The sequence below is a fragment of the Cygnus atratus genome, chromosome 6 (assembly GCF_013377495.2).
Source record: "Cygnus atratus isolate AKBS03 ecotype Queensland, Australia chromosome 6, CAtr_DNAZoo_HiC_assembly, whole genome shotgun sequence".
In the NCBI taxonomy this organism is placed as follows: domain Eukaryota; kingdom Metazoa; phylum Chordata; class Aves; order Anseriformes; family Anatidae; genus Cygnus; species Cygnus atratus.
Window position 1 is genome coordinate 40,217,454 of NC_066367.1, and position 14,619 is coordinate 40,232,072.

A 14,619-nucleotide genomic window follows, 5' to 3' on the forward strand; every position below is an offset into this window, starting at 1 on the left:
TACAATGGCACTAAACTTTTGTAGTATTAGTGCTTTAGGCAACACACCAACTCCATATTACATGATTGCCCTATCTGATAAGTTATGCACCAGCTCCTCTCCAAACTATATGGTAAAAAACATTTTCTTTTATGTTGGATATATCCTCTGATTAACCCTCATTAGCAGATTGTACAACATGGCTTTCGTTTTTGCACTCACGATTCCCCATGATGTGACTAATACAGCCTGGGTCACTGGTTCAATTTGCCCCTATGGGTTTAGCACTAAAAGCATAGACTCATGCCAGACGACCCACAGTCTGGATGTTAAGGGCACTGAAGGGGTTGTCTCTGAAAAGCAAAGTTTAAATATCCAAACCAACAGACCCAAACCTAAACCTGTTCGGAATTGCCTTCTTTTAATCAGTTTTGTAGCGTTTGAGGAAGATATTTCAGGAAGCATGGATGAGAACTGTAAGGCTCTTATGCCTTATTAGAAATATTGTTTTGCCTTTAACTCAAGCCGAGAAGGACTTGGTTTTTGTATTGAACTGTGCTGGTAGACAAGGGATGGAGATGGTTACCTCAGTAACACCGCTATCTATCATTTTAAGCAGAAGCATGAAGCCAAAATATATCATTATTAGGTGTCATGGCATCCAAAGAATCCAAATGATTCAACTGTCAAAATCCAAGTCTGAATTGCAGGGACTCAGGGAACACTATAATGGAGAAAAGAGCTTGACGCTGACCTGCATGCAAGCTGCAGCAAGGTAAGCAGGCGCACATGGGTTTTCCAGATTCTTCTGCTCTCCTCACATTATTTATTTCAATTTTCTCATGGTTGATATTCTTCTTTATATTGCTAGCAGGTTCAGCAGCACCTGGGAGAAATTCATTTTCCTATGTGAATTCTGGGCTCACTCCCCCAAAAGTAAAAGTAGGCTGCCTCAGCACATTAAAATAACAGCTATTTACAAAAAGTATCCACCAGTGGGGGATATGTCTGATCTGAGTAGATAAGCTCTAATGAGACCTTAAATTTGAAATGAAAGCACCATGGACAGGAATGACTAACACAACTTTCCAAAATATGCCAACAGTGAAATACCCAAGTTCACAGCTCTTTTACAATGCCTGCCTAAGAACTACGCTGCTGTTGGGAGGAGGAATGACATAAGGATTTATTACATTTGCTATTGCATGTGTCAACTTCCAGGACTGAAACTTATTGACAATATCTAATAGTGATGAGCATGCAAATAGAAAAAAGAAACTTCTGATACTTAACCAGCATAAAGAGATACTGACTTAGCTTCATTTGTCATTGCTATTAGCAGAATGCAGAGAAAAGAAATGCTGTATTGTCTTAAGGAACAGTTCCCAAAACATCTGATTCAGCTCAGATACAAGGAGGGTACCATACCCAAGCTCATACAAATACACTGAAAAATCAATATGGCTCTGCTGAGGCAGAGTAACATTAATATGAAAATCCTTAATTACTGAACAAATACTTCTGGGAAAGTTTCTTTTGTTATCTCTCCTTCAGATCATCTGAAATAAGTCATTTCTCCAACCAAAAATGTCATCATCCATTTTAAGGTAAATATTTGTTGGCAGAGACATGCAGTACTATTGGCTTCAATATTTGCAAGGTAGGATGCTTTTCTAGGGAGGAAATTGCTGCATACCAAAGCTATTTCCTGCCTCATACAGAAACGAATACGTACAGAACTGAAATATCAAATAGATCTGTTTTAGACAGGATGTCCTTTAACTTTTTCAGCTCTAAGAATCCCAGACAACAGTAGTCATCCATCAGGGTTGCTGTCATGCTGTAAATCCCTACTGTTTTCTTATTCCATGTTCTCTTCTACTTTCTTTTCTACTTAATTTTTCCCTCCTGATTCCACTTGCATCTTTTTTTTTTTTTACATTCTCACCTTCCTCTTGTTTTTAATTCTTAAAATCCAAGAACAAGACAATCTCCAATAAATTACAAAATTAAAATTTTTTTCTTGTTCGTTTTTAGAATCTCTAGAAGACCTAGTTTTTGTGACAAAATATTTTGGCACAGCAGAGCAGAACATGTTTACAGAGCATGAGAAAAATCTCTGGCATCACGTATTATGGTTTCAGCAACTGCATGCAGATAAAATTAACACACTCTCATCACAAGATACGCAGATTTTGGTCTGACTCAGGCAGGGGTTATACTTATATGGTTCAAGAACTGTTTTTTAAAGCCATGGAATATTGCAGCCCGATAAAACAGGAAGGGTTGGTAGTACTCTAGCATTGCTTCATATTGTCCTTTGCCAGCACACAGAGGCACACTGAGTGGAGTAGGACTCGCCTTCTACTTCAGCTGCCTGCCACCTTGTCTAATGCCCAGAGGCCTGAAGGTCCCATTATCTTAATACAAAAGATTACCATCACTAACAGATTCAAAAAAATCACAAAACGCAATGAAGATGTCTTCATCCACAACACAGTTTACACCATAGATGGCAAACATTAGAAAATAATTCCTTAATGGACTTTTTAATTTTAAATACTGAAAATGAAACCATGAATAAATATATCCCATATAGATAGTTGCAGATTTGGGCATGTCTACTTCCAGCTCTTATATTTCATTGAAAGATTATTATAATTAGACATCTATCTTGGGTGATGTTATTTCTACAGAAGACATCTTTTTGAACAATGCTATCTCTACATTACAAAGTATTATAATGATTCCACTGTTTAAAGGTCTTGATTTTATAAAATTAACCACATCAATGACATCCTCTAGCATTTTGTGCACTTCTGGCTCCAACTTTGTTGCTGCAATAGTTTACTATGAATTATGCAGCAAATGAAATTCATGTGTGGTGCTATCTTGGTAACCTTACCCCAGGAATCTTTTTTTATTATTATTAATCCACTCAAAGCAGCTTCTCTATCAGTTGTTACACTTATTTTTTTTTCCATAAAACATTGTTTTTATTAAAAAAGTAATTTGCTGTTGAGAATATAACTTCTCCAGGATATCTTGCCCTTAGTGGTTCACTAAAAAGTAGTTCTTCATGCATGTCATTACTGAAACAGGATCCAGCAAATACCATCAGCTCAAACACGTTAGAAATATCTGTACTTTCAGCTAACTGCGTAGTAAACCTATGACAATTCACAATGTGTTTCTTCAAATCTTTAACAATGTTTCCTATATATCTTTCAATTTTTGTCAGTATTTGCTGACAAAGAAATGCATTTTGGTTTGTTGTTGAATTGTTTTCCATGTATTATTTCAGCCATTTTTACCATGGCAGGAAGTGTTTCCCCAGTGGTATGTGATATTTTATTTTATTTTATTTTATTTTATTTTTGTTATTAAGTAAGAAATCTTAAAAGAGGCTTCTAAAGATTTATTGTTTAGTGAAATTTTGTAAAGTATTGGATTGAGTATCACATGACTTTAAAAAAAACACTGAGAGGCTTGTCTTCTCATTTCAGATGCTTCATTTTTAGAAGCCTGGCCTATCATGATGGCTTCATACTATCATTAGCTAATATTGCATGGCACAATGCACATTCAGGGTGAGGTTTATGGTTAATGATAGCAGATGTAAATCCATATTTAATGACAATTTCAGCTCTTTTTGGTGGACTTCTTGTCAGATCTCATTAGATTGTCATTGCTTTCCCTCATAATGTGTTTGACAAAGAGATTGTGATAGAAGTTGGGGAAGAGTCAGCTTTGCCATTTTCTTGTTCTCTTGCACTTGCATTAGCAGCAATATCTTCAATCTGTGGTCTCTGCAGGAATCTTTCTAAGCCACTTGTCCATTTTGCGAGGGTTAGTTTAGTTAAAACTTGGTAATACAATCCATTGAGCCACTTACCTAGGCACGCACTAACTGCAGTACATCGCAATGTGCTGAAAGTCCACAAACGAGTGAGGGAACCATGGAGAGCCCCTCTGTTGTGAGCACCCACGTTTTCCCCAGGACATCTTGGTACCGTGTGTGACGTGGGACCCTCTGACATATGGAACAAGCAAGAGCACCGATGCCAAGCCATATGTCAAATATTCGTATCAGTGACTTCTTTTCTTATTTCGTAAATAAAAAGTAAAGACGCTCTAAATGTTTCTTCAGTCACCCCAAGGGATCCACCCTGCGCACCCCACTTTGGAGATCGCTGCCAGGTACGAGCAGTGAACGACTACTCTGCTATTAACTTTTTTCCAGGTTAACTGGGTGCCCTGATTTTATAATTAATACGTTGAATCTTTCAAATGTCTTGTTTAAGCTGGCAAATTTCAACCTTCTTTCTCCAAAGGATTTGGAAAACACGTTGACAGGCTTCGCTGTCTAAATTCGGAGCAGAGAATTAGCCTCTTGCCCTCTGTCGGGTTTCAAAAGCAGCGATAAAAAGCACCGGGGGACAACCGCCACAGAACAAGACAAGCCTGCAGGGGGCGACCCAGATGTGGCGGACACCACAGAGAGCCGGGACACCAGCCAGCCTAACGCTACCCCCTTCTATACCCGACTTTCTTCCTTTAGTCGCTCCCTTCCTCCGTTCCGCCTGACTTACGGGATGTCCCCAGGCTGCAGCCCCGCACTCTGTCTGCTTTTTTCATCGCGGCTTCCCCCGCCACGGGCCGCGCGGCGCCCGGCGGGCCGTTACGCTGACAGAACTGGGCGGCCGCCCCCGCCCCGCCCCGCCCCGCCCCGCCCCGCCCCGCCTCCTGCCGGCCCAGCCCCGCGCCGCCTCACGAGCCCGCGCGAGGCCGCTCCCCGCCGCCGCTCTCTCGCCCGGCGATGGTGCGCACAGGGCGCGTCTCGCCCTGCCCGACGGCGGCCCGACGGGCTCCTGCAGGTAGGGGCCGGGGCCGCCTGCGCGGGACTCCCCCTCCTCTCTCCCTGCCGCCGCCGCTCCCCCGGGCCGGCAGCTGCGGGAAGCCCGCCCCGCGCCTGCCTTGTGGCGGCGGCCCCGCGGGCGGCGCGGTGGGGTCTCAGCAGGGTCTCAGCGGGGTCTCCGTCGGTCCGGCCGCGGGCGCCAGCCTCCCGGGCGGGCCCCGTCGCAACCGGTGGTCTGCGGCCCCTGGGGCGCGCGGGGCCTGGGGGGCTGCGGGGCGGCACCGGCAGCGCGGAGCCGGTGGATGCCCCGGGCCGGGGCTGCCCTGCCCTGCCCTGCCCTGCCCTGCCGTCCCGGCCGCTCCCGCCGGGCTGGACGCGCCCTGGCGTTTGGCGCAGAACTCGCCCGTTTTCCTCCGCCTTCCCACCTTCGGCCGGCCACCACGCCTCAGCGCCTGAGGCCTTAGCTGCGCCGCTCGGTTGCACTTGAACTCGCTCCGAATCAGCCGGAGCAGGGTGGCGCGGGGCCGCGCTGCCCTCCTGACCGGGCGCGCGTCACGGAGCAGCGGGGAGCAGCCGGGTGCCCGCGGAGGGCGCGGCCCCGCTGCCCCAGCAGGACGGCCTCCCCCGGCGGCCGGAGGAGCGCAGGCCGCGGCCACCCGCGGCTCCCCTGTGCGAACCCGCTCCGTAAACGCGCTCCGGCGGCAGGCGGCCGGCTGGCTGTGCGGGGCGAGTACCTCAGCGTACAGCCCGCGTCCTGGCTAGGTTGCTCCGCGTGCTGCTCCGCTGAGCGTTGAACCTCTGCCGGCTGCGCGGGAGCTTCTGCGAGTGAGGCAGCTGGGATTGCCGCCTGGTTTGCTAGGAGCAGTCAGTGCCTGAGGAGTGCAAGGCATGACTCATCTGTCTCATCTTACCCCTAAAATGTCTTCTGTGTTCTCAAAAGCTTGATTTTCAAGCATGCTTTTACATGTTTGTGAGGTAACTTTTTTTCAGCTTCGCTAGCTGACTTCGCTAGTCCTTTCTGGATTATTATTTTTTTTTCCCTCTCAGGTGACAGGGGCAGTTGCATTGCACCTGAAATGGCCTTAAAACCACTGCAGTAGTGCCCTAGTGCTTGTTCTGGTATTTCTTAATGTAGATGACAGTAAGCTGCAGAAGTTGCAGAGACCATTTTCAGGAGGCTTCACCTGCGGTCGCTGCCATGCAGTGACTCTTGCAAAGGAATGCCAGGAAGCGAGTTGTTTCAGCTTGGCACCTAGCGAGCGAAGGCAGTGCGAGTGGATACCAGGGTAAAGGCACCCTTTATTCTGGCCACAGCATCAATAGTAACCTTGGGATCTCAAAGGTGCTGTGCCTTTGTTTTGGATTCATTTTTGTCACTGTTGTTTTCCCACCTTAGATCTTTGAAAGCTGTGGTGTGTTTTAATATGGAAATTGGTAAGAATTTTGGCGCTTAATACTGGACTGTTAAGTTAAATGGATTACAGGGTATTTAAAATATGAAACTCGAGCTCCGTATTAAAACTTTCAGACATCTCTCTTAATTGCTTTCAAAAAAAATAATGAACCAGCTTTCTGGCACGTTATAGAAGCATCTATATTACACTCTCCCACGACCACGGAATAGCTGCTAGTAGCAACTATTTTCAAGTTAGTGAAAAGATTGAAATAAGTCTCGTGTGACTTCCAATCATTATAAGCAACTCTTTTCCCAGTGGGCTTGTTGTAGTAGGCAAGACTCTTGATTGGTCACTTAGTGTTTAAATATTTTTTCCCATTTTTGGATATCTCCCTCTTATCCCACCCTTTTGGTTTTTGTAACGCTTTTAGTGTTAAAAATGTTTCCTTGGCTATGTGTGTCTGATCTCTTCTCCCTGTTAAATTAAAACCATCAAAAGCACTTGTATTTACAAATTGCCAATCCTGCAAATGTGTGCTTAAGTGAAGATCCCACTAAATGAATGATTCCCTTTTGGGGTTTGACACATTCCTAAAAAGTGAATACATCTGCATACCTAACAAGCTGTGGAAGAACAGACCTCCAGCTAAGATCTTGAAATATCCTGGCTTTTTCTTTTTTTAATCATTTGTTGTTCTTGTTTAAAGATGCCTCTTATGTTAACTCCCTTTCCAGAGAAGAGTTTCACACCTTGTGAGCTTGAGGGTGTTTGGAATCCCGATGCTCTTTACTAGAAGACAACTGGAAATGGTTGGCATTTTTATTTCAGAGACTTCTCATTTTGTAGCTAGATTGCCAACAGAATTTTATTCTAGGTCTCTACTGTATTTGAAGCTGTAAGATTGCTAGGCGATTTATTTGCTGCTTAAACAGTAGCATAATTATCTGTATGTAGGCAATGCTGAAAAGAAAAGACAAGCCTAGATACCGCAGAACTACAGCACTCTAACACTGCTTCAAACAAGACTAAAGGACAATCGTTAATTCTAAAACTAAACCTGCAACCAGAAAATACAAGGGGATAAGCTAGAATTGATAGAAAATAGTTGTCAGATAGACAAATGCATGTGCTCAGAAAAAAAGGAGGAAAAAGACTTATTTCTCATGCTATTTAGCCAAGTAATTTTTGAAGTTTTCCTCAATTCCCTGTCGTCCCCGCCCCCCCAGTATTGAAGTCTGAAAACTCTGGTCCTGATTATTAATAAGAAGAATAGGAACCTTGTTGTAAGAGGAAACAACTTGTTCAAAATAATCAGAATGCATACTGAGTTTGTTACTTCTTATGCTGGCAGTTTTAAAACTTAAAACACCTTTGTGAATGGGAAGAAGGTACTTGTTTCGACAAGATGTTTTAGATAACTTCACATGTTCTTTGTTCAGAATTGAATTTTCTGTCATGCCTCAGAACTTAAATTGTTATTGTTAGGTCTTCTGTAGCTTAATTAGTGCTAATTGGTTTTGTGATTGGCAGATATCTTAATAAAATATAATTAAACTTGTTAGAACACAAGTGAAAGATAAACATGCATCTGCATTATTAGCTTTATCCTAGAATACCTTGAACAAATCGTGAAACCTTTATTGCTGTTAGTGATGTTGTTTGAAAACTAAGTGTTTAGAGTTGTGGTGTTTGTTGAATTGAAAGTGGGATTTATTACATCTGAGATTTATGGGGGAAGAATTCATACTAACATATTAAGGTGTTAAGATTTAATATAAGTTCAAGTGACTGAAAACCCATTGACTTCTTGATTACAGCATTTGAAAGTTGACTTGAATATACTATGACACAGAAGTTTAAAGTCTTTCTTGGAACTCTTGGCTTACTTCTGTGTATGTGCATGTATACAAGTGAAGTAAAAAACAGAGTTAAATACCAAAAGATAATTTTGTGTTAACAATTAATCTGGGGTACAAGTATTTTTTTCTTTTTTGTCTAGCATGCAATCCTGTATGTACTTAAATTGTGTTTTCTTCTTGCAGTGAAAGCTGGAGGTATGAGAGTGTCTAAAAAGCAAGAAAATGGACTTAAGAAAAACGCTAAACCTCCAGGAAAAGACAAGACAAGGTATTGCACTGCAGGGCTGGTTTCCCTGCCCCATAGTTAAAGTTCATAGGCAACAGGCTGAAGGTTGAAAAGAAAGACAACTATTCAACTATGAAGAGTTTAATTCTTAAAATAACTTGTGCAATTAACAAATAAAATGCAACTTTGAGGTAATCTACTATTAAAAAAGGCTTCAAAACCTAAGGAAGATGCCTTGCAATGAAACACAAAGGCTGAATATCTTCTCTGTTTTTATGCTGTGGAACAGAAATGAAAACAATGTGTTGCCTACCTTTCATTAGTAATGTTCAATCAGTTTCCAATTAAATAAAATTAATTTTAGGCAGTCCTTATTCTTAAGGGAATGAAAGGAATGTCTCCCACCCTCCCTAAAGAATCTTTTATATCTCCTGTATAGGCTATATCTCCTATTTCAATCTTAAATCTTATTCTTTTTCTATTTTCCGCTTCCTAATGTTGATCAGGCTATTTTGCCCCAAAATGAAGGCATGCTTCTCCTTCTGGATAAGAAGCAGTCAGTGAAAACAAGTGTTTTCTCCTATGGCTTTTTCGAATAAAGACTAGCTATTCCTTACTTTACCACATACCTTTGTTTTTGCACAAAAGTTCCCTTGAAGGTCCTGTGATTCTGCTTGGGCGTATCTGGAATTGCAGAGTCATTGCAGGGTACCTCGCTCCCCTGTCATTGCTACGATGTTCAGAAACTAGACGGTGTGACGCTAAGGTGTTGTATCCAGTGATTTGCTCTTGGAATACATCTACTGTGTCCTGATAGAACCTTGCTGTGCAAGGAAGTGGTGTACATGCCCTCCTCCATATGATGATTAGGATATATGTGAAGGAGTGGAAGACATGAGTTGTAGCCCACTGTCAGCTTAAAAGGGTACGTACGTGATCGTATCCTTTGCCTTCACCAGTGAGCTAGACGCTTCCTGTTGAAGCTGAGCTAATTCATAGAAAAAGACTAGAAATTTGTGAGTATAAGACAAAATGTAATGGTTAAAGTGCTGAGCTTGGGGGGATGGATCTAAACTTCCATTCCCTGTAACTGGAATGCATTTAATACTTTTATCCTTTTTGTCAGTTTTCAAAATATGTAATGTGTAAGGTGAGAGTGGAACTTGGAAATCCCTCTCTCTATTGAGTGCTCCTGGTCCTAGCATATGCTTGCTCTTTTTCTAGCCCTCTGAAACTTTAAATTTATTGCTGCACAGTGAATGGCCCAGCTCCACTGAGGAGAGTACAGTTGATCTTGTAGACTCTTGGGAAGAGACGTGGGTTTCATTTCCTTTAGGATGAGGACAGCCTGGAGCTTGTACTTGTATTCGAAACTGTTTCAAACATCATTAGGGTATGGGTAGACAAAAAACATCTGTTGTTGCTTTAAGTGAATTTATCATCTTGTTCTCAAAGAGCATTTTCCACCTGTGGGAGTGGGCTCTGATTTCTGTCTGGATATAGATGCCTCCCACGTTGTGTCGATGTGAGGCTGGTTTTATGCATGAAAATAGACTGAAATGGGTTAAATATTCTGTTGCGTCTCTCAAGAAGAAAAGAAAGCATTTTGAGCAATCTTTCTATGGTCCTCATGGTAGCTTGCTCTGGGCTTACTGAAGAGACCTGCCCAAACTTGGAGCAGCTCTAGAATCCTGTCTTCTTACAGCATGCCTTGGAATTATCCTGAAAGCTGTGAGTTAGCCCTTCCACCACTAGGGATTTAGAGACTTCAGTTACTTTTAACCTATGAGACAGGTGCCACCTATACTGTGATGTGTCTATAGTACCTAGGTAACAATTCAAAAAGCCTGAAATAGGTAAGATTGCTAAACAGTCTGGCAGGCTTTGGTCTGATTCCTGCTTTTGTTTGTGCGTTTTTACCCGCACTGGGATTTAAGTTGCCTGTATTACTTCTGATAAATAGATTTGCGTCTGGCATTTCTGAATATCTTTCGCTGCCATCAGGAAGTCTTCTTTTTTAGTTGAATATCTGTGTCTACATTGAATCATAGTATCAGTGTCTGACAGCCAACACAAAGTACTGTAATCTAGTAGAATCCTTGTGAAATAGATTGTTTTACTAGGATTTAAAAGGGAAGCTTGTGACCGGACTGACAGCTGAACTCAGGTTTTGGATTAACGTGATTTTATTTTTTACCTCTATTTTTTTTTCTGGATAGCTTTTAATATTAAAATTAGCTTTGTTTAATTTTATTTAACACTGGCATAGTGACACTGTTTTGGCAGGCCCACAGAAATCACCACTGTGGGTTTATGTTTGTTTTTCTTTTTCTCAGTGGCTTGGAGGACACTGATCTAAAATAATTTTTTTGTAACAAAGCTGAGGCAGTAACACTGACTTCTTTCGTGTTTACTTGTTCGCTGCTCTGGGATCAATGGTTACTCAATATAGTATACATACCTTGTTGGAATGATGGATTTTGTCAGGTTGCAGTCATACAAGTCACAGGAAAATTGTTAAGTAGTAATCATACAGATTCCTTGTCCCTGTGTTTCTGATTCAGATGAGATTATTTAATAGTCTCAAACAAGTCACTGTTACAGCTCTAAGTGGCTGGTCTGAGCTGAGTTCAGTCTTGGCAGGAGTTGAACTTTGAGATTTAGTTCTAAAAAAGTGTGCTTACTCTAAAGGTGCTGTGTAATATATTGCATGATAGAACATAATTCATCATCTTAATGACTAATTAGATGCCTGCATGAGTTTATAGATAATACATAAAAATTGGTTATAGCTTGTTATGTAAGAGAAATGACTCCTGTTTGGGAGTTTTTATTTCTTTAATAACCCTTTTTTTTCTGGAGTATTTTAGTTTAGAAGCTTTTTTCACCAATTGTTAGTTGTCTGGGTCCAATCTTGCTGCTGTCTTTTTCCAGAATATGGTTATCCGATGGCATAAACATATATTTAATATCTTACATTTGTCATTTTGGCAAACTATCAATTCCTAAATTGAAATTTCAATAGAAAGTTTATCTTGTCTCATCTACTGAATCATTAGCTTCACTCAAGCAGTATCTGCTTTTTCAAGAGTCATGGTTAAGGTGTTTGGTTCCATGTATATGGCTGATACTGACTTCTCTTGACTGCATTTTAAGCTATAGAGGTGTCACTGCAAATAATAATATGATCAGAAGAATGTGTAATCTTCTAATGCTTATCTAAAGTATTTCATACCCAGAGCTTGTTTATTTGGAATGTTGGTGATGTGGCTAATTTGCATTGAACTACCAGGAAGTTAATGAGATAATCTTGTACAAAAAGTTCTTGCTTGACAATTTGCTGATGTCAAAGAAAACATTTCCCTGCCAGAGGATGAATGTTTTTCATAGGCGTAGATTAGAATCAAGAAAATAACGAAGTCAAATTTTTTACTTCTGTCTTTCCGTGCTAGACTTCGGTGAAGCTACTCCACAGTGTAAAAAACTATAAAATATAGTATTTTCTATAGAACTATGTATAAATAAAAAAGAAAAGCCACAACGCAGATTTCCCATTGCTCTATTCTGAGGCAGCATACTTTCCTTTTTATATCATATAGTTAGCTCCAAAACTTAAATTTCTATTACAGAATGTTTTCTATTAACAAGTTTGAAAAATAAGTGGCAGCATTTTTGCAAGATGGAGATGCTAAATAATTCTCTTTCTCATGCTTTACAGTGCTGTCGTCAGTATTTCAAAAATTCAGAAGATGAGTGTCATACTGGCAGAAGCACTGGACAAAGTAAGTACGTGTGGAAGAACAAGATATGTATTTGTCAAGGCCTCTCCATAAAACTAAACAAGAACAAACAAACAAAAAAAAAAGTGAATTTTCCTTAAATTGCTGTCATCTGACATTTGTAGGCTTGTCATCCACTACTAAACATTCCTGATGATAAATAGTCTCTAAAACAGATCATATGTGGGTGAAATGCTAGATGGCTAAAATGTAACCAGCAGTCTCTTATTCTGCTATTTTTTATTATTTTTTTATTATTCTGTGCATTTCTACTCCTATTTAGCATTAAGTAAGTAGCCACAAAGTGGGTATGTGTATACGTGTTATAGAAAAGTACTGTTAGATATTAAAGTATATTTTTTTTTTGTTTAGTGGTATGTTGATTTCAAATTCACAGAACATAGAATGGTTTGGGTTGGAAGGGACCTTAAAGTCCATGTAATTCCAACCCATTCCATGGGCAGGGACACCTCCCACTAGACCAGGTTGCCCAAAGCCCCATCCAACCTGGTCTTGAACACTTTCAGGGATGGGGCATCCACAGCTTCTCTGGGCAACCTGTCCCAGTGCCTCACCACCCTCAGTAAAGAATTTTTTCCTCATCTCTAATCTAAATCCACCCTCTTTTAATGTAAAGCCATTACTCCTTGTCCTGTCACTACACCCCCTGACAAAGAGTCCCTCCCCAGCTTTCCTTTAGGCCCCTTTGGTACTAGAAATTTTACTGAAATGTGGAGAAAAGCTATCAGTGACATAGTGATTTTTTGGCAGAGCTGGGTTTGCAACCCAGAACAAAACATAGTCTTCAGTACTATCCACCTATGGAAATGGCTTTAACTCCTCTAAGGATCCAGCTCAGAGAAGAAAAAAGATAACTTAAAAAGGAAGTGGGTAGTGTTGCTGACAAGTGCACAGGTGGTAAGCTAATGTCAAACTGTTTTAAGTGATCCTTGAGACAACAGGTACAACGTATTCCATTGTTGCTCCATATACAGTTATTTCACCTGAGGACTGATACAAGATAGTTAGACATCTGACTGATTTCTCTCTTGGAAATACGAGATTACTTAAAATTTTATGTCACAAAGCTGCTGATAGACCCTTTTATTCATCATTATGCTTACAGGTCTAGTATCTCTTGCTAGGTTGTTGATGCAGAGTCTTACACTTAAATATTGCAAAAGCTGATTTAACAAGCAGCTTTTTAATTTGCATGCTAATCAGATCTGACTGTTCTCATCTGTTTTTCATACACATGCAGTCTTTAGATTCTGAAGCGTACAAAGAGTTCCTCATCTGTAGAGCTTTGTAAAACATTTCAACATAAGCCTTTCATCAACAGATGGGATCAAAGCTTTACTATGTAGATCTTGAAATTTAGTTTAGACTTATTTGTTAAGGTGAAATAGAGATATCATCTTGTTTTTCCTCTACTTCCCATCTCCTCTGCTCTGATCTACCATTTTCTTCTACAGTTGGTTTCCAGAATCTCATACATAAACCTTCTTTAGAAGTTTAGAAAGTGATAATCAAATATTACAGTGATGGTGGTTTGAGTCAGGAAAAGTAAGAATTTGTAACCACTTACTGTTAACTCGGTTACAATTTATTTATTCTGCTTTCCTTATCTTCTCAGTTCATTCTATGAACTACTGAGAAAGTCAATAATTCACAGAAGGTAGTCAGACTAATTCCAAAACTTTAAACCAGAAATTATTAAATGTACAGAATCACTGAGTTCTCTGGTGATCACTTGAACTCTTTGTAGAGTTAGGTTTAACTACTTTCATGTGATGGAATTTAGGAGGAGAACAACAGAAAAGTTGTATTCTATTACAACTTTCTTCCCTCATTTTAATGTTACAGATGAGCCACAAAATTCCTGCAGCAGCATTACAAGTTGCTCACCAAAAGCCACAGCCTGCCTTGGAGAAGTTCATGCTGCCTAAAAGAATTTACATTATTCAACAGCCACGGAAATGTTAAAATATGCATTTAAAAACTCATGTTTACATAGAAGCAAATTTCTATTCTAAATAGCACTTAGCACACTGTGGTAAAGGATCAAAAACTGTGGAAATAGTTTGACTGCCTTGTATCTTACTGTGTTTCTGTTAGTGACAATAAAATACTTTATAAAAAGAGTTACTCAGTTACTTGGGTTTTATTAAAATATATAGCTTCTGTCTAATCTGTTTTTACTAGTGTTCAATAATAACTCAATGCCAAGAAGCCTAACAGCTTCACTTCCTGTGTGAGTTTTGACTGAAGTACTGGAATTGTCCATCTTCTTTTCCATATTTTTTTTTTTAACTTAGTGATAGCAAAGGTGAAGTGAATGTGATTCTAAGAAAGGTCACAACTGAAAGGCATGTTTTCTGAGAGAGTTGGTATGTCAATTGTAAATGGATTGAAGTGCTTCTTAAAATCCAGATTGCCTAACACTTTGACCTCAGTGTTCCTTTGGGTCTTTTTTTTTTTTTTTCTCTTATGATTTAGGCTGAGGTGTTCCATACCAATG

General features: G+C 40.4%; 1 protein-coding gene across 1 annotated transcript; it reads left to right on the forward strand.

Annotated features, from left to right (window-relative positions):
* Nucleotides 1–4,726: 4,726 nt before the first annotated feature.
* On the forward strand, nt 4,727–14,242 carry DAPL1 (death associated protein like 1). Its single transcript, XM_035566033.2, has 4 exons — nt 4,727–4,856; nt 8,277–8,361; nt 12,038–12,101; nt 13,965–14,242. The coding sequence occupies exons 1-4, from the start codon at nt 4,799–4,801 to the stop codon at nt 14,082–14,084; spliced, it is 327 nt and encodes a 108-aa protein (XP_035421926.1). The 5' UTR covers nt 4,727–4,798; the 3' UTR covers nt 14,085–14,242.
* The last annotated feature ends 377 nt before the right edge of the window (nt 14,243–14,619 follow it).

Excerpts from the sequence above, each read along its gene's own strand:
- DAPL1 (XM_035566033.2), top strand. The coding sequence starts at position 4,799 with ATGGTGCGCACAGGGCGCGTCTCGCCCTGCCCGACGGCGGCCCGACGG. Across the intron at positions 4,857-8,276 it reads GGCCCGACGGGCTCCTGCAG|TGAAAGCTGGAGGTATGAGA; the intron begins GTAGGGGCCGGG and ends TTCTTCTTGCAG. Across the intron at positions 8,362-12,037 it reads CCAGGAAAAGACAAGACAAG|TGCTGTCGTCAGTATTTCAA; the intron begins GTATTGCACTGC and ends CATGCTTTACAG.